The 19,570-nt window shown below is 42.8% G+C and overlaps 2 protein-coding genes across 4 annotated transcripts in view; both read left to right on the top strand.

Moving 5' to 3' along the window:
- Window positions 1-418: 418 nt before the first annotated feature.
- LOC112258271 (diacylglycerol lipase-beta) lies at window positions 419-12,035 on the top strand. Of its 2 annotated transcripts, XM_024432538.2 has the most exons (15): window positions 419-1,150; window positions 1,530-1,681; window positions 1,879-2,053; window positions 2,206-2,473; window positions 2,546-2,668; window positions 2,749-2,876; window positions 4,857-4,983; window positions 5,097-5,180; window positions 5,257-5,334; window positions 5,596-5,676; window positions 5,768-5,895; window positions 6,012-6,080; window positions 7,872-7,944; window positions 8,091-8,341; window positions 10,852-12,035. In XM_024432538.2, exons 1-15 carry the CDS (start codon window positions 1,056-1,058, stop codon window positions 11,045-11,047), a joined length of 2,028 nt encoding a protein of 675 aa, XP_024288306.1. In that variant the 5' UTR covers window positions 419-1,055; the 3' UTR covers window positions 11,048-12,035. The 2 variants fall into 2 exon arrangements, with proteins under 2 accessions (XP_024288306.1, XP_042182614.1); XM_042326680.1 differs by lacking the exon at window positions 419-1,150 and having other exon boundaries at window positions 1,540-1,681; window positions 1,879-2,021.
- A 269-nt stretch (window positions 12,036-12,304) lies between these two features.
- The window catches only part of spag9b (sperm associated antigen 9b), a 56,423-nt gene continuing 49,157 nt past the window's right edge, over window positions 12,305-19,570 (top strand). Inside the window, exon 1 of one of the 2 annotated variants that reach the window (XM_042326676.1) lies at window positions 12,305-12,934. In XM_042326676.1, coding sequence (XP_042182610.1) covers window positions 12,635-12,934 — 300 coding nt within the window. In that variant the 5' untranslated portion in view covers window positions 12,305-12,634. The remainder of the gene's footprint in view (window positions 12,935-19,570) is intronic. The other variant, XM_042326677.1, reaches the window with a different exon arrangement.

The following is a 19,570-nucleotide window of genomic DNA, read 5'->3' as shown; positions in this document are numbered from 1 at the left end:
TGTCAATGTTGGACATTCCATTTTTGCATCTGAGCTAGAGTGAGTGGCTCCTTTATTTTTCATGTGTTCCACTCCGATAGCCAGCACCTCACCTAAATAGGTGTGTTTCTTTCACCTCTAGATTTGTGTATGTGTAACCATGGTCCATTAGTCACTCTCTTTGCCTCAACCTGGGCTACATTGCACACAGTCTGGTCTATAAAAAATAATTTAGTATGCAAGTATTTTTACATTGTCTTGTGCTTAGAATGCAAAACAATTTAAAAGTACTTGGAGAGTTTATTTTAACTATGAAAACACCATGACACAGAATTAGCTCATTGAACACATTCATTAAATCCCATGAACATCATGGAAATATGCAAATGATAGACAACCGAAGTGGAACTGATTCACATCACATCGTTTGATTGGGGGTCTTTTAACAGTCGGACACAATCACAAGAAGAAAAACATTTCGAGCAGGCTATGAGTAGCTTTGTTGTCTGCTCCTATACTGTACTGTCAGCCTGCTAACTATATTAATTATTATTTTTGGGAGGGTTTTTTTGGTACTTTTCCTCAAATGAATAAACCTACGATGGCTTCCAGGAATTTACCAGGAATTAAATGACAGCTGAAGCTGGTGCTCAAATCGCAGTGTCATTAGCGCACTGCTTGATAAATTAGCTAGCAAATTGAATTCAATGAAGCAAAAATAATCTAGCTGTTTTTTTTATATATATTTTTTTTTACAAATCCTTGACATTACAATTAGATTGTGAATGAGTGTGCGGTAGTTTAGCTATAAACGAACTCTTACAATCGCGGCTGGTGACGTTCTAGCTAGCGAAGTGCGTTAGCCTAAATTCGAGAGCAGTCCAATGTCAACACATTAACGACGTCCCCTTGGCATTACATCAACAACAATTGGTCGATCGAGGGTGTTGCGAAATGGCAATCTTAAAAAAGTAGTGTTTCTTCACCCAGAGATAACAATTAAGAATTTTTAACTTTGGCCAGTTAGCTAGCTGTTCACTTTTACTTGCTAGATAGGGAGATTTCTCTCTGTCAAGATGCCTGGAATGGTAGCGTTTGGCCGGCGATGGGGAATTGCGAGCGACGATCTGGTCTTCCCCGGCTCATTTGAGCTGTTCGTCAGGGTTCTATGGTAAGTGTTGTTGCCACACAATTAAATTTGTCCCATCAAAAGTGAGCTCGACATTAACAGTACGATATTTAAACGGAGGGATGATTCACAAGTGTTGTCATGTAGCACGTGCAGTATTAAAGACTGCTGTCAGTCATTGCTACCTCGAACCCACACTGTAGCAACTAGCAAGGCAGCAGCTGAAGGCCTATTCTCTCTTCTTGGTTTGTATTTATTTTATTAGAAAATTATGAAAGCAAGAAAAACAATGTTATCCTCCTTGCTGTGCCCAACCCACAACCTCACCCTTCCAAAGGTTGCCGCAGTGACCTCTGCTGGTATTGCATTGATGTTTTAATGATCTAATAAAATCAATATGTACCTCTGCCCTGCCCTACAGGTGGATAGGGACACTGGCACTGTACACTCTCCATGAAGGGAAGTTTGACTGTTCTGGTGGGAGAGTTCTACACAGCTACCTGGTGGTTCTACTCATCCTGTTGGCTTTCATCATCCTGTCTCTATGTGCCATCGTCTACGTCAGCGCTCAAGGTGAATCCGGCACACTTTTACTGTTATGATATGATGAGGAATTTACATGAATTATCCACAGAGTTTAGAATTGGTGTTATATGTCATTTTTTGTTGTTGTTGAGCCTTCATAATAATATATTAAAAATAAACAGGTCTGTTTATCATAACATATATCGTCAACATGGAACTCATCTCTGATTGCTTTGTTTCCCTAGGGACGATCACTAACCCAGGCCCGCGGCGCTCCATCCCAGTGCTGGTGTATGTGCGGGCGATGCTGTACGTCCCTGAGCTAATTTGGGCCATCCTGGGGACCATCTGGGTGTCTGATGACAGCCAGGGCTGTCAGCCTGCTGAGGTAGGGGCCGTCATCGCTGCAGTGGTCGCCAGGTGGGTTGGAAGAACTCATTTTTTCCCCCCTGAATGTATACTGTGGTATGTTTACGTGTGGTTAAGGCAACACATATAGGCCTACATGCCCCATGAATACACATTGTCAGTTTACATGATGTGAAACATTCTCCTGTCTCCCTCCCTGGCAGTTGGATTCTGCTGCTGTCCACAGGGGTGGGGGTGCTGTTTGTGTTCGACCCGCTAGGCAGCACCCATCCTGGGCCTCAGTCACAGGAGCTGCTGGGAGTAAGGGACCTGGAGAGCAGTCAGGGCTCACAGCTCCTGTCCACTGCCCGCTCCGTGGCTGTCAGGGTGTGGGAGAGCAGGCTGAGGCTCCTCTGCTGCTGCCTGCCTCGGGATGAGAGCCACAGAGCTGCCTTCTCCAGCATAGCTCAGCTTGTCAGTGGATTTTTCTCGGTGAGTAAAGGAAACAGGGTGTGTGTACGTGCATGCACATCTTGTTCATTTTTTTACTTTGTGTAATTGTAGGATACAGACCTGGTTCCCAGTGACATCGCAGCAGGTTTGGCTCTGCTACACCAGGAGCAGGATAAGATGGAGCAGTGTAGAGATCCAGACGAGGCCCTATCTCACAGCCCCTCATCACCTATTGTAAGTACTGGAGTCAGTCAATTAATCAGTGAGTCTGTCAATCAATCAATCAGTTGCCTTGGTGTGTGTGTTTTCCATAGGCAGAAGATCTTGAGGCAGAGCTGGAGAAGGCAACCCACTGTATGCAATTTGCTGTAGCTGCATATGGCTGGCCCATGTATGTCTACTCCAACCCTCTCACCGGAGCCTGCAGACTCAGCAGGGACTGGTAAGACTGTGGCACCTCTAATTTAATGTGCTCATCCTTAACGATTTTTGAGCTGGGGTGTGAAAGTAGTTTGTCCTACATATTTGTTAACAGCAATATCAAGAACAGTGGACATCAGTGTATTAAGTAACTACATGAACAAAAACACAAGCACACATATGTACTGTAAACACATACCGTGGCAAGAAAAAGTATGTGAACCCTTTGGAATTACCTGGATTTCTGAATTAATTGGCCATTACATTTTTATCTGACCTTCATCTGGCACAACAATAGTCAAACACAGTGTGTTTAAACTAATAACACACAAATTATTGTATTTTTCTTGTCTATATTGAATATATAATTTAAACATTCACAGTGTAGGTTGGAAAATGTATGTGAACCCATAGGCTAATGACTTCTCCAAAAGCTATTTGGAGTCAGGAGTCGCTAACCTGGAGTCCAATCAATAAGATGAGATTGGAGATGTTGGATAGAGCTGCCCTGTTCTATAAAAACACTCACACAATTTGAGTTTGCTATTCACAAGAAGCATTGCCTGATGTGAACCATGCCTCGAACAAAAGAGATCTCAGAAGACCTAATATTAAGAATGGTTGACTTGCATAAAGCTGGAAAGGGTTACAAAAGTATAAAAAAGTATTTAAAAGCCTTGATGTTCATCAGTCCACAGTGAGACAAATTGTCTATAAATGGAGAAAGTTCGGCACTGTTGCTACTCTCCCTAGGAGTGGCCGTCCTGCAAAGATGACTGCAAGAGCACAGTGCAGAATGCGCAATGAGATTAAGAATAATCCTAGAGTGTCAGCTAAAGATTTACAGAAATCTCTGGAACATGCTAACATCTCTATTTATTTTACCTTTATTTAACTAGGCAAGTCAGTTAAGAACAAATTCTTATTTTCAATGACGGCCTAGGAACAGTGGGTTAACTGCCTGTTCAGGGGCAGAACGACAGATTTGTACCTTGTCAGCTCGGGGATTTGAACTTGCAACCTTCCGGTTACTAGTCCAACGCTCTAACCACTAGGCTACCCTGCCGCCCCGGTACGTAAAATACTAAATAAGAATGGTGTTCATGGGAGGACACCACGGAAGAAGCCAGTGCTGTCCAAAAAAACATTGCTGCACGTCTGAAGTTCGCAAAAGAGTACCTGGATGTTCCACAGTGCTACTGGCAAAATATTCTGGGGACAGATGAAACTACAGTTGAGTTGTTTATAAGGAACACACAACACAATATGTGGAGAAGAAAAGGCACAGCACACCAACATCAAAACCTCATCCCAACTGTAAAGTTTGGTGGAGGGAGCCTAGACAGCTTGCTATCATCGACCAGAAAAATTAATTCCCATGTTTATCAAAACCTTACATTCTCCTGAAAAATGTCAACTGTCCGCCAATTGAAGCTCAACCAAAGTTGGGTGATGCAACAGGACAACGACCCAAAACACACAAGTAAATCAACAGATTGGCTTCAACAGAAGAAAATACACCTTCTGGAGTGGCCCAGTCAGAGTCCTAACCTCAACCCAATTGAGATGCTGTGGCATGACCTGTGGCATGAGAGCAGTTTACACCAGACATCCCAAGAATATAGCTGAACTGAAATAGTTTTGGAAAGACGAATGGTCCAAAATTCCTCCTGACCGTTGTGCAGGTCTGATCTGTTACTACAGAAAACATTTGGTTGAGGTTATTGCTGCAAAGGAGGCTCAACCAGTTATTAAATCTAAAGGTTCACATACTTGTTCTCACCCTGCACTGTGAATGTTTACACGGTGTGTTCAATAAAGCCAAGAAAACATATAATTGTTTGTGTTATTAGTTTATGTCTATTGTTGTGACTTAGATGATCAGATCAAATTTTATGACCAATTTATGCAGAAATCCAGTTATTTCCAAAGGGTTCACATACCTTTTCTTGCCACTGTATGTACTGTAAACACATATATGCCCATATACTGTATGTTTCAGCTGTAAGACCCAGTCTGCTGAGTATGACATTGTCGGAGGAGACAATATGGGCTGCCATTTCTCCTCCGTCCTCCACAGCACCGGCCTACAGTACAGAGACTTCATCTACGTTAGCTTTCACAACCAGGTACTTCAACTCAGGGCAAATCTCAAGTGAGATTCTATTCCCCCATTAGTGTGCTGCCCGTTGGCCAGTGTTGAATTCTCTAGTTCTGATAAATATAACTCTGTCTGTTCCAGATCTATGAGATTCCGTTCTTTGTGGCTCTGGACCATAAGAGAGCGGCAGTACTGGTGGCTATCAGAGGAACACTGTCACTACGGGTGAGACTTCTCATCACTCTAAACCTCCTGTCTATCCATCTCAATCTTTCACTCGTTAATGTACATTTCTGTGTAGGATTTGCTGACTGACCTGTCTGCAGACTGTGAGAACCTTCCAGTAGAGGGAGTGTCAGGAGCATGCTATGCTCACAAGGTGGGTGGAATAATCACATTACATTTTAGTCAGCTCTCACCCAGAATGACTTACAGTTGTGAGTGGGTACCTTTTTCATACTTTTTCATACTGGCCCCTGTGGGAATTGAACCCACAACCCTAGTACTGCAAGCGGGGCCACGGGACCAAACTTAACTTCTATTGAGCTTTAATTTCTTAGAATTTCTATCAAATCAAAACTCATCTACGAAGGGAGGTATTGGTAGACATGAGCTGGCTGTAACCTCTTATGTTCCACAGGGCATGTCTCAGGCAGCCAGCTACATCTGTAAGAAACTCCTCAACGACGGCATTCTAAACCAGGCTTTCACCATCGCGCCTGTAAGAACCCTCACCTTTCCTCTCTCAGATAAAGTACATTAGTTGTATATAACCCTAAAATCACCAACTGTGTGTGTTTGTGTTTTTTCAGGAGTACAAGCTAGTCATCACAGGCCACAGTCTTGGAGGGGGTACAGCCTCTCTCCTGGCCATTCTATTACGGAGCTCCTTTCCTACCCTGCAGTGTTACGCCTTCTCTCCACCAGGGGGACTCATGAGGTAACAAGTTCAACACACATCAAAAGAATGCATGTTTAGCATTACATCAAGCGTTGATTTAACTTGGTGTAATGTACATAGTATTAGATTGATTTCCCTCTGTGCTCTCCCTGCAGTAAAGCCCTGGCTGATTTCTCCAAGGAGTTTGTAGTGTCTGTGGTGCTGGGGAAGGACTTGGTGCCAAGGTGAGGAGGAGAGGAGCCCCCCTCAACTCATCCCTCTGGTTATGGAGACCCTCTGCTCCCATGTTTATCTCAAACAAACTGTCTTTTATTAATGAGTTTCTGTTATGAGTTTCTCACTAATGCACATTATTAGGGGCGGCAGGTAGCCTAGTGGTTAGAGCGTTGGACTAGTAGGTAGGTTGCAAGATCGAATCCCCGAGCTGAGCAGGTAAAAATTTGTCGTTCTGCCCCTGAACAAGGCAGTTGACCCACTGTTCCTAGGCCGTCATTGAAAATAAGAATTTGTTCTTAACTGACTTGCCTAGTCAGTTAAAGGTAAAAAATAATAATAATTATACTAGTACACACAGTGGACCAGGATAGGGACTGGGAAACACTTGTTCCTTGTGTGCATGTAATAATAATAATATGGGCCATTTAGCTGATGCTTTTTATCCAGTGACTTAGTCATGCATACTTTTACGGATGGGTGGCCCCGGAAATCGAACCCACAACCCTAGCAGTGCATGCTCTACCGACGGATCTACAGAGGACCATGCTCTGACGGATCTACAGAAGACCATGCTCTACCGACAGATCTACAGAGGACCAATCTAGAATTGGCTTCCTATTTCGCAACAAAGCCTCCTTCACTCATGCTGCCAAACTTACCCTCGTAAAACTGATTATCCTAACAATCCTTGACTTCAGCGAGGTCATTTACAAATTAACCTCCAACACTCTACTCAGCAAATTGGATGCAGTCTATCACAGTGTCATCCGTTTTGTCACCAAAGCCCCATATACTACCACCACTGTGACCAGTATGCTCTCGTTGGCTGGTCATCGCTACATATTCGTCGCCAAACTCACTGGCTCCAGGTCATCTATGAGTCTTTGCTAGGTAAAGCTCTGCCTTATCTCAGCTCACTGGACACCATAGCAACACCCACCCGTAGCACTCGCTCCAGCAGGTATATTTCACTGGTCATCCCCAAAGCCAACACCTCTATGGCCGCCTTTCCTTCCAGTTCTCTGCTGCCAATGACTGCCAATGACTGGAACGAATTGCAAAAATCTCTGAAGTTGGAGACTTATCTCCCTTACTAACTTTAAGCGTCAGCTGTCAGAGCAGCTTACCGATCACCGCAGCTATACCCAGCCCATCTGTAAATAGCCCATCCAACCAACTACCTACCTCATCCCCGTTTTTGTTTTTCTGCTCTTTTGCACACCAGTATTTCTACTTGCACATCCTCATTTGCACTTATATCACTCCAGTGTAAGTTGCTAAATGGTAATACTATTTGCCTATTTATTGCCTTACCTCCTTACTTCATTTGCACACACTGTATACAGATTTTTCAATTGTGTTATTGACTGTATGTTTGTTTATCCCATGTGTAACTCTGTTGTTTTTGTCGCACTGCTTTGATTTATGTTGGTCAGCTGGCAGTTGTAAATGAGAACTTGTTCTCAACTGGCCTACCTGGTTAAATATAATTTTTTTATTTTTAAATGCTCTACTGACTGAGCTGCAGAGGACCATGCTCTACCGACTGAGCTGCAGAGGAAAATGCTCTACCGAGTGTCAGTGTGTCGACTCCAGTCTGAATGTGAAAGGGCTATGGTGTACGATGGAGACTATATATTTAGGATCTGTCCCCTTGTTACAGGCACACAGACAATGACAGCAAAAAAAAAAAATTTGCCCTCTCAAAAAAAAATTCTCTTGAGTTAGCGTTCATGTGCTTGTTCTGTGTTTTGTTGAAAGGCTGTACATATTTCATTTTCCCTCTCTCCATCTCTCAGGTTGAGTTATCCCAACATGGAGGACTTGAAGAGGAGAATACTAAAAATGGTTTCTAATTGCAATAAGCCCAAGGTGAGAACATTATCATTCAAATCCAAAATGAAGTTTATTATGAGTAAAATGATATGGGCAGAATCGTAACTATGGAGAGGGACCTTGATGATTTCTGATGACTTCTTCCTCTTCCTTCTCCTTTTCTCTCTTCCACTCCCTCTCAGTACCGTATCCTGCTCCAGGGCTGTTGGTATGAGTTGTTTGGGGGAGAGCCTGATGACTTCCCTACTGAGATGGACAACAGACGGAAGGAGGAGCTTAACCAACCGCTTTTGGGGGAGGAGTCACTGCTGATTCGCAGCTCATCATCCTATCAAGGCCTGGCTTCCGAGGAGTCACCTGTACACGGCTCCCACCTGCCACTTTACTTACCGGGACGTATACTACACATTACAGAGGATGGGCCGGCACGGAGGTGTGTATGAGGCACACACACACACAAAGTTAACTTTTTTACAACCAGATCTGTATTTAGGATTTTATAGAAATGTTCAGACACTTTTTGCGATGTCACTTGTTTTTGAGAAACTTACTCCACCCGGTGAGACGTCCTCGTTCTGCAGTATGGGGGCTTGAACAAAACATGAACAAATGCTCCAAAAACACCCAAATACATCATTTTAGAAACGGAAACACTCTCAGTATAGTGATGCGGGTCTTTTAGATGTTGTACACATGAAATTGTGTAATTCCGACTTTTTCTGCAACATTATGTTCCATTTTGTTGCGACTTGAGCGATACCTCTCACTCCATTCTCCACGCAGCCTACACAGAGCATGGAACATCTGGATAGGGGAAACTACTCAAGTCATACAAAATGGAATATAACGTTACTAATTAAGTTCAGAATTACACCATTTTGGTTGTGTAAAAAAAAAAAAGGTTAACTTTTCCTTGCATGGAGTCTTTAATGTTATTTTGAAATCATCACTTTGTCTTAATAAATCACTGTTTATTTATTGAAAATAACTTTTGGATCATTTATTTCCCTGAGCCTCCTTTGTTTCTTGAAATGCGCAGGCTGATCGTGTGGGCATTAGGAAACAAATTTGAAGATACAGTTGAAGTCGGAAGTTACATACTTAGGTTGGAGTCATTAAAACCCGTTTTTCAACCACTCCACAAATGTCTTGTTAACAATCTACAGTTTTGGCAAGTCGGTAAGGACAGCTACTAAGTGCTTGACACAAGTAATTTTTCCAACAATTGTTTACAGACAGATTATTTCACTTATAATTCACTGTATCACAATTCCAGTGGGTCAGAAGTTTACATACACTAAGTTGACTGTGCCTTTAAACAGCTTGGAAAATTCCAGAAAATTATGTCATGGCTTTAAAGCTTCTGATAGGCTAATTGACTTAATTTGAGTCAATTGGAGGTGTACCTGTAGATGTATTTCAAGGCCTACCTTCAAACTCAGTGCCTATTTGCTTGACATCATGGGAAAATCAAAATAAATCAGCCAAAACCACAGGGGGAAAAATGGTGGAGCTTCACAAGTCTGGTTCATCCTTGAGAGCAATTTCCAAATGCCTGAAGGTACCATGTTCATCTGTACAAACAATAGTACGCAAGTATAAACACCATGGGACCAGGGCAGCCGTCATACCGCTCAGGAAGGAGACACGTTCTGTCTTCTAGAGATGAATGTACTTTGGTGCGAAAAGTGCAAATCAATCCCAGAACAACAGCAAAGGACCTTGTGACGATGCTGGAGTAAACGGGTACAAAAGTATCTATAACCACAGTATAACAAGTCCTATATCGACATAACCTGAAAGGCTGCTCAGCAAGGAAGAAGCCACTGCTCCAAAAACGCCATAAAAAAGCCAGACTACGGTTTGCAACTGCACATGGAGATAAAGATCATACTTTTTGGAGAAATTTCCTCTGGTCTGATGAAACAAAACTAGGACTGTTTTGCCATAATGACCATCGTTATGTTTGGAGGACTGGTGCTGCAGGAGGGACTGGTGCACTTCACAAAAAGGATTGCATCATGGGAAGGGAAAATGATGTGGATATATTGAAGCAACATCTCAAGACATCAGTCAGGAAGATAAAGCTTGGTTGCAAATGGGTCTTCCAAATGGACAATGACCCCAAGCATACTTCCAAAGTTGTGGCAAAACAGCTTAAGGACAACAAAGTCAAGGTATTGGAGTGGCCATCACGAAGCCCTGACCTCAATCCTATAGAAAATTTGTTGGCAGAACTGAAAAAGCGTGTGCGAGCAAGGAGGCCTACAAACCCGACTTGGTTACACCAGCTCTATCAGGAGGAATGGGCTAAAATACACCCAACTTATTGTGGGAGGCTACCCAAAACGTTTGACCCAAGTTAAACAATTTAAAGGCAATGCTACCAAATACTAATTGAGTGTATGTAAACTCCTGACCCACTGGGAATGTGATGAAAGAAATAAAAGCTGAAATAAATCATTCTCTATACTATTAATCTGACATTACACATTCTTAAAATAAAGTGGTGATCTGAACTGACCTAAAACAGGGAATTTTTACTTGGATTAAATGTTAGGAATTGTGAAAAACTGAGTTTAAATGTTTTTGGCTAAGGTGTAGGTAAACGTCTGACTTCAACTGTATTTACAAACACAGCCCTGATTGGCTGATAGGATGGTTTCGAGCCTACCCCCTTACCCAGATGAATAGTCATGGTCTATTATAATCAGACCACATTGTGACACACACATTCCAGGATTTTTTTTCAATCAGCTCTTACATAAAAAGGGCATTATCATTTTCACAAAGTTTTTTTGACTTCTGTGTGGAAATATGTAGAAGGAAAAACAACAGGAAAATCATGTTAACTACACTGCCCCTTTTAAGTACATTACATCCATGTCTGCCTTTGTCATTGACCAAAGTCTTCCACTTTTTCTTACCCTTCCTTCCTCCTAGGTCCTGTTTTTCCCAGGTGAGTTACCGGGTGGAGTGGTCCAGTGAAACGGTGTTCCGTAGTGTTCTCATCAGTCCCAGGATGATGGCCGACCACATGCCTGACGCTGTGCTCCTGTCGCTTCGCAGTCTGACACAGGACAGGCCCTTCAACCTCTGCCCCTCGTCGCTTAGCAACAGCCACCTCAACGTCATCTGATTCACACTGCTACACACACCTGGACAGGACAAGCCTGACTGTCTTTCGCTAGTCTGACCCCATTCTGTCTCCAGTCCTTCTGTTACAGTCCTGTTTCTTCCTTTCCCCTGTCTATAATCCCCCCAGTTTCTGTCCCTGTTTTGTCGCCACCCCATGAGGGGTTCCTCAACAGCCAAGTCAAAGGGGCAAGACAATTAGACTCATCAATAAAAGGAATGTGCAGGACTGTCTTTCTCACTATGACTTTGGAAAGGGAGTTGCAATTTAATTATTTATTTGTAGTCATCATTTGTTGCCAATTCATTGGTTATTGCTTTCTTCTTTTGAGTAATTCCATGAAAAACTGTCATTGTGTTGGTTACATCAAATGCGCTTTGTGTACATAGTTAGATATTATTGCAGTGTAACTATAATTCCAAATGTGTACATTCAGATTTTATTTTGACTATTTTTTTAGGTTGCTGGTTTTGAGGAGATTATTTGTTGATTGTTTAACAGTGGTTTGTCTTTGTCCTGTGCTGAATGTCTGAGATTTGAGGAAGAAATTGTCCTGGACCACAGATCTACGATCAGATTATCCTCCCCCTAACCATTAGGGTGATGAACAATATCTGACCCTGTATAAGTGGTTGGGGAAAACTTCTACCTCAAAGATCAGGGTGAATAGTGCCTATGCATCACATAACAATAAGTCTCACCAATACTCTCGATGCTTGACCAGTGTTCTGTTTTGCTCCATGTATGCACAATGAGTAGTGCATGAAACAAATGAGTTCATTTGCATGAAAACAACTTCTGGGTGATATGAGGTAACCTAAATTACTCCAGTTTCATAACACATTTTCTGTTAACTTGCTAGTTACATGTTATTACATCATCAGGTAATTCAACATTGATAACAGAAAGTCACAGTAATGTAGTAGTTTACATCCTGAATTGTGTATTATTTCGTTTGACGATACAAATAAAAGCATGTCATGTTTCTGTAGTTATTTTTGTTTCTGGAGGCAGCTTACATTATTTATCAAACATTTGCAAAGTCCCGAAGCAGCTTTTTAGACTACCTGTTAAAACAGTACATTGATGAGGCACATTGAATAAAGATGGCCAATTACAGATATGACCAATATTGATGGGAATGAAAACTGGCACAAATTACAAAATGTTTCCAAAATATAAAAAATTATTAAATTTTCTCCCCTCAAACCCCAGCCCGCTTTTAGCATGTGACGTCACCATGACCGGAGCCAGTCAACAACACAGAAGCTCATCTGTTGGGAAGTCGGGAAGGTAACTAAGAAGCGGAGCCAAGTAGCAACCGAGATACTTTTCTATTTAGCCCCCTTGTAAGTCAACTGTCCATATGAGAAAGGGACCGCAACTTGTTGAAAGTCGTTCTTTGTACTATTGTTTATCTTCTCCGTAGCTAATGGTAACTCGGTTATATTTTAGGGACACTATTTGGTCTCGCTGCACCACAGAAATATAATTGGGTTGCTGCTGGCAGGCTTTCTTTCACAATTAGCGTAACGTTTTCCTCGGCTACTGTTAGCCCGCTAGCTGGCGAGAAGAGAGGAGGACAAGAAAATGGAGTTGGACGATGGAGTTCTTTACCAGGACGACTCTGGCAGTTCGGCGATGATGTCTGAACGGGTTTCGGGTCTGGCGAGCTCAATTTACCGAGAGTTTGAACGGTTGATCTGTCAGTACGACGAGGACGTTGTGAAAGAACTCATGCCGCTCGTCGTCGCAGTGTTGGAGAACTTGGACGCGGTGTTCGCGGACAACCAGGAGCACGAAGTCGAGTTGGAGCTTCTGAAAGAGGACAACGAACAACTTGTTACCCAGTATGAACGGGAGAAATCGCTCAGAAAATCTACAGAAGAGGTGGGTTTGAGTCCTCGACTGTCAAAGAAGGACAAGTTAGTTGATGGAAAAGCTTTGCATGCTTCCAACTGCTAGACCACTAAAGTTAGCTTTGACAGCTCAAGCACAAGTAATATTCCACAACAAGCAGCACATACATACTGTACCCAATACTGTACGTTTTCCAATTTGAGAACTCTCAGCTAGCAGTGCATGTTTCTTAGGAGAACTTGCGAACCGTTTGTTAGCTTTAATCCCCTAATATGCTAGCATGCATGCAAACTATGGCAATGTTGGTAGCCTGTAGGCTAACCTTAAAGCTATAGCAGTCTGACGCCAGGAAGATAATGTCATCTGGCTGCAACAGCTGATACATATGCCTCATTTAGCACTGTTGCAAATATTATGGCCGGTGACACATTACTGTACTTAAATAATTTACACTATACGAATGCAGCTCCACCCAAGGATAATGACATGTTTCTCAAATAATGGGTCAGTACGGAGTGGTGGGTCTCGGTTGACTCCTTTTAGGTCACAGCTCCAGATAGCTGTAAGCAGGGTTGCCAGGGTCTTGCAAAAATGTGTAGCCCAATGACCCCTCAAACGGCTCACATGGCCGGGAAAACTAGGCCAACATTATTTTTCTGCAGCAAAAGACTGGTATCATTTATCCAAGAAACCCTTTTTCGATAATGCTATGAGCGAATTAGGAAGGAATATCGATGTAACGACGTAGGCTAAGAAGCAAAATGTAGTTTTTCTTTAAAATAATAATTACAGTGAGTTTAAGAATGTCAGAAGAGAAAATATAATTTGTCCATATTAGATCATTTTCCATCAATGGATGTCGATTAACTTGTTTTGACTTCTATGATTAAGCAATAAGGCCCGAGGAGGTGTGGTATTTGGCCAATATACCACTGCTGAGGACTGTTCTTAGGACACAGCCCTTAGCCCTGGTATATTGGCCATATACCACAAACCACTGCCTTATTGCTATTATAAACTGGTTACCAACATAATTAAAACAGTAAAGGCCATTTTTTTGTCATACTCGTGGTACATGGTCTGATATACCATGGCGTTCAACCAATCAGCATTCAGGGCTCAGACTACCCAGTTTATAATTGTAAATAAATCCAGTTTGCATGTACATAACTATAGATATATTCTACAGAAGAGTTTGAGTGATAAAAGTTGGACAGACATAAAAAATTAATATTTGGCTATTCTTCTGGCAATTGTGCTGTTATTATGTGCCAGATGTTAAGACTACAAACTGTTATAAATTGCCTATTTGCGAGTGATGCATTTCAATAGGCATAGGCTGGCTACTGACTAAAATCTGAGGTAATAATTGCAATTCAACTTTGCCGAGCTATATGCAGGTAGCCTATGGCCACTGATATCCCAGTATCTAATTTTAGGGAAAATTGTATTTATTTATTTATTTGTTATTTTACCAGGTAAGTTGACTGAGAACACGTTCTCATTTGCAGCAACAACCTAGGGAATAGTTACAGGGGATGAATGAGCCAATTGTAAACTGGGGGTTATTAGGTGACTGATGGTTTGAGAGCCAGATTGGGAATTGAGCCAGGACACTGGGGTTAACACCCCGGTTAACACCCCACCGGTTAACACCCCACCATGGGATCTTTAATAACCTCAGAGTCAGGACACCCGTTTAACGTCCCAGCCGAAAGACTGCACCCTACACAGGGTAGTGTCCCCAATCACTGCCCTGGGGCATTGGGATATTTTTTTTAGACCAGAGGAAAGAGTGCCTCCTACTGGCACTCCAACACCACTTCCAGCAGCATCTGGTCTCCCATCCAGGAACTGACCAGTACCAACCCTGCTTAGCGTCAGAAGCAAGGCAAGGCAGCAGTGGTATGCAGGGTGGTATGCTGCTGGCAACAACAAAAAAAGTCCACAATGAAACTGTGGAGGATGATATATTTGCGATAGCGCTATGACCATGATTACAATTGATTACTTCCAAATGAATTTAACATGGCTATTAATAATATCATAATAACACAAGGCTACAACAACAAACTGAAGTTATAAGCTTTTTATTAAATCTGTTTGCCAGTTCTGATAGGTTACACAAGTGGCACAAATTGATTTTCAATGACTCCAGTGATATTGTAATTTCAACATTTATTGTACCAAATTGTAGGCTACAGTAGCCTACAATGGCATATACATTAATAGCCTACTTGATGGCCAACAGATGAAAAACTATCATTCTCCATATTTAATGTCAGTTTTTGGACTTTTTTCCCCATAACAGAAGCATGTAATATAACTTCCATTTCAAATTTTACTCGTGCAGGACTCAAGACCCAAGAACTGAGCATGCATAAAACCCTATGCTTGATATGGTTTTCCATAATAAATGTTGACATTAGAATGCAGTTTATTTATACCACCTCTGAGCGAATTTATCTAAAGCACTCTAGTGCGCCTAAAGTAGTTTTCCAGTGCTTTGTTGCCGTTATATCAGTTCTTACGCTTTAATATGTTTTATGGAAAGAGATTTGGAAATAAGTGTCTCCACAATGACCAATGTAAATAGCCTACCTACAACTGGTAAAAAGTTGCCATGACGTGTGCGAGTGATGCTCTAGCTCTGTGAATCAGTTGTCCGCTGCAGCAGTCTCAACCAGTGCTCTCAACACTCACTCAGTAACAGCCTACCTCACTGCCTGATAGTCAGCAGCATCAGGTTATATTGTTTTATTTTTTTAAAGAGAAATGCCATGGAGGCCGCAGTGCAATTTTAGAAGTATCCCAAAAACCCGCAACATCGTTTTGAAAGTAGCCCAATTTCGTAAGGGAACCGCATACATGGCAATCCTGGCTGTAAGTATGGCTAGGTTCGAGCTTTCTGGCTAGAGACGCTGAAAGATAGGGCAGCCATTCTTCTTGCTCCATGAACAACTTTGCAGTATTTTTTTTTGTGTTATTTCTTACATTACTAGCTCAAATGTTTTGTGTTATTACATACAACAGTAAATAACTTTTGGATATCAGAGCGGAGGTAACTCACTAGCATTATGACCAGGAATAGGACTTTCCCGAATTGGATCCTTTGTTTGTACCCCCCAGGGCAATTGAACTTATTCCAGAGGCTGCTCCAAAACACCGCTGGCGGAGAAGAGGTATTCGTAGTGGACTCCTAGTCCGACTCAGGTGGCGCACACACCACCCACGGCTTCCGAGTATATTACTCGCTAATGTTCAGTCTCTGGATAATAAAGTTGACGATCTTAGGTCGAGGATTTCCTTCCAGAGAGACATCAGGGATTGTAACATTCTGTTGAGAGCATCCTGTCGGGCTATATCACCGTCTGGGACGGTAACTGCACCGCCCGCAATCGCAGGGCTCTCCAGAGGGTGGTGCGGTCTGCCCAACGCATCACCGGGGGCAAACTACCAGCCCACCAGGACACCTGCAGCACCCGATGTCACAGGAATGCCAGAAACAACAACCACAACCACCTGACCAACTGCCTTTTCACCCACACTACCATCCAGAAGGCAAGGTCAGTACAGGTGCATCAAAGCTGGGACCGAGAGACTGAAAGAAGCAGTTTATCTCAAGGCCATCAGACTGTTAAATAGCCATCACTTGGACCTAAGAGGCTGCTGCCCTATATACATCGACTTGAAATCACTGGCCACTTTAATAATTGGAACACTAGTCACTTTAATAATGTTTACATATTTTGCACTACTCATATGTGTATATACCGTATTATATTCTACTGTATTTTAGTCTATGCCGCTTCGACGTTGCTCGTCCAAATATGTATATATTTTTAATTCCATTCCTTTACTTTAAATGTGTGTGTACTGTTGGGAAATTGTTAGATATTACTGCACTGTTGGCGCTAGAAACTCAAGCATTTTGGCTGTTTGAAATGAGGTCATATAAACCTTGCCTTATGTATGTTGACAGGTAATATAGTACATCTTCTGTAATTTCCCTTAGGTGGAGCTCCATTTGTATGGTGTAAATTACTGAAGTACAGTAATGTTGTCACAACCATAATATTATGTGTAACCTTGTCATCAGCTGTTGCATCCAGATGACATATCTGCCTAGCTTCAGACTGCTCTCTTTCGCTCTATCCTGCTGCAACTGAACAGTTGTTTGTTTGTTCTGCCACCAATGCATTATGCAGTCTACCTACCAGACTACTCTCTTTCTGTCCCCCTGTTGCTCTCTCTCCCGGTTCTCTGCCTTTCACCCACTAGGCTATCCATATGTTCTCTATCTATAATCACGCTGTTCTAGAGTGGTTGTATTTCACCCCTCCTAACCCCCCTCTGTGTCGTTGAACTCTCTTTATTCCCATAACTGCTGTTGTGGAAAATTTGATCCAAAGATTAAGGCAAAGACTATTCAATGATATAATAGAATAATCTTTAACACAAGCAGCTACAAGGGGAGATCTATCTCTGATTTCACAGGGATGAACTCCAGGAAGAAATGGTTACATGTCCCTTATATAGTGGGAGGTGATAATACAATCATATTGTTTATACAACATTTATTTGAATAAAAGCAGCTCTTCCAGAACACAATGGCTTTGTGTTAGGGTGCAGACATACCAGGAGTCTATGAAAAGCATAACACAGAACATATCCCTTGAAGTTACAACCGCTTACCCTAAATTCTGCCACCACACAGCCAAAGTGAAAGCTCCTTTCCTCTCCTATAGATGGGTTAATTTACAGGTCAGGTGATCCTTGTTTAGCAGTTGACAGCAGCAATGCTGTATGCTTCACCTGTTTTTAAATGTTTTGCTTTCTCTGAGCATGGTTTAGGAGTCCTCTTTTGTAGTGTTGGTTATGGATTGTGTGTGGTGCTCTGCCCTTTCATTTTCATTCACTATTAGTGTTAACTCTGACATTACACCACTTAGACAACATTTGAAGGTCACAGTGTAATGTTCCAAATCTGCGACTTCTCTCACTTTGTCTTGTCACAGCATTCTCTGCCGCTAGCCACCAATACTGAGAGCTCTTGTAGTACACTATGTAGGCCTAGTTTTTATTAGACATGTCATGATTTGCACACTAGGTGGGTCTGGCCAGGGACTGTGTGTGTGTGTGTGTGTGTGTCCCTCCAGTCATTTGCTTTGCACTGCTCTTGACGTTCTCCTCAGAGCTGCAGTTCATTGGCATGTGGAATTACAACAAGAATCGGGATGGTTCGTAAGTAGTTAATAAACGGGGAAATTACTTCACAAGCACTTTATAAACAAATAGAAAAAGCATGAGTCCAATGTTAAATTATTTACCAGTGTGATGCCTAGGTGTTTACTTCGAGGTTGAAAACTGTCTGCTTAATTTGCTTTACATACAGGCCTGGCTAACTCGGTCATGTTGTTCGTTAGGCTCTAGAAAACCCATTCACGTTCGCAGGACTGTAAAAATCCAGACACCTGCTAGGCTGTAAGTAGAGACATAATGGTTCTCAGTTAGTGAGCAACACTGCAGATGAACACCCCGGTCACAAGTACTTCTACAACCCATTTAATACTATTGGGACTCAAGCAACAGACAGACCCAAACAGTGTCAGTAAGTCCAGTGTAGCACTGATCTCTCCCAGAGCTGAAACCACAGGAACTCTTCGAGATGGACTGTTACTCGTCACTACAGAAGGAGAGAGGAAGAGAGCAGGGCCAGGCAGGAAATTCCTGGGAAAACGAGACTTCCTGAGTTCCTCTCTCTGGCCAGGATACACCTGGGACACATTCCTCGAGACATCCTGAGGTCATGGACCGGTTCAGGATGATGATGTCAGAGGGTTATGTCATTTGTCAGACCCACAGCACACTTATGCCTTTTCCACCATATCCTAGTTGTCAGTTCACAGCGGTTCTCAGGAGCGACTAAAAAAGCATGTCATTGAATTGGGGCTGGAAAACCTGCCTGGCCCTGCTCTCTTCCTCTCTCCGTCTGTAGTGAAGAGTAACAGTCCATCTCGAAGAGTTCCTGTGGTTTCAGTCTATTCTTGTTCTGGCGAGTTTGCACTTACCTGAAGTGAACTTTCCAGGAGCCGTCCTTGTCCTACGAGTCAGTGGATGAGTGTGACGAATAGTTTTACATTTCTTTTGTTGTTGAATTTTACCCCCTTTTACTCCCCAATTTCGTAGTATCCAATTATTAGTAGTTAATATCTTGTCTCATCGCTACAACTCCCGTACGCGCTCGGGAGAGCTGAAGGACGAAAGTCATGCGTCCTCCGAAACACAACCCAACCAAGCCGCACTGCTTCTTAACACAGTGCGCATCCAACCCGGAATCCAGCCGCACCAATGTGTCAGAGGAAACACCGTGCACCTGGCGACCTTGGTTAGCGCACTGCGCCCGACCCGCCACGGGAGTCGCTGGTGAGCGATGAGACAAGGATATCCCTACCGGCCTAACCCGGACGACGCTAGGCCAATTGTGCGTCGCCCCACGGATCTCCCAGTCGCGGCCGCCTGCGAACCCAGGGTCTCTGGTGGCACAGCTGGCGCTGCGATGCAGTGCACTAGACCACTGCGCCACCTGGGAGGGTACGAATAGGTTTTATAGACGTGTCAAACCCAGGCTCTAGTCCAGCTGTGTCAGTTTCTCACAGGTTTATA

This window comes from Oncorhynchus tshawytscha, linkage group LG01 (assembly GCF_018296145.1).
Source record: "Oncorhynchus tshawytscha isolate Ot180627B linkage group LG01, Otsh_v2.0, whole genome shotgun sequence".
Taxonomy (NCBI): Eukaryota; Metazoa; Chordata; class Actinopteri; order Salmoniformes; family Salmonidae; genus Oncorhynchus; species Oncorhynchus tshawytscha.
The sequence above is the reverse complement of the archived record's forward strand: the minus strand, read 5'-3'. Positions and strand labels throughout refer to the sequence as shown.

What these genes read in the sequence shown, in the direction of transcription:
- LOC112258271 (XM_024432538.2), top strand. Translation starts at nt 1,056, where the DNA reads ATGCCTGGAATGGTAGCGTTTGGCCGGCGATGGGGAATTGCGAGCGAC. An exon ending in TTGTCAGTGGATTTTTCTCG is followed by an intron (nt 2,474 to 2,545) that starts GTGAGTAAAGGA and finishes GTGTAATTGTAG; the next exon opens with GATACAGACCTGGTTCCCAG. An exon ending in CCACCAGGGGGACTCATGAG is followed by an intron (nt 5,896 to 6,011) that starts GTAACAAGTTCA and finishes CTCTCCCTGCAG; the next exon opens with TAAAGCCCTGGCTGATTTCT.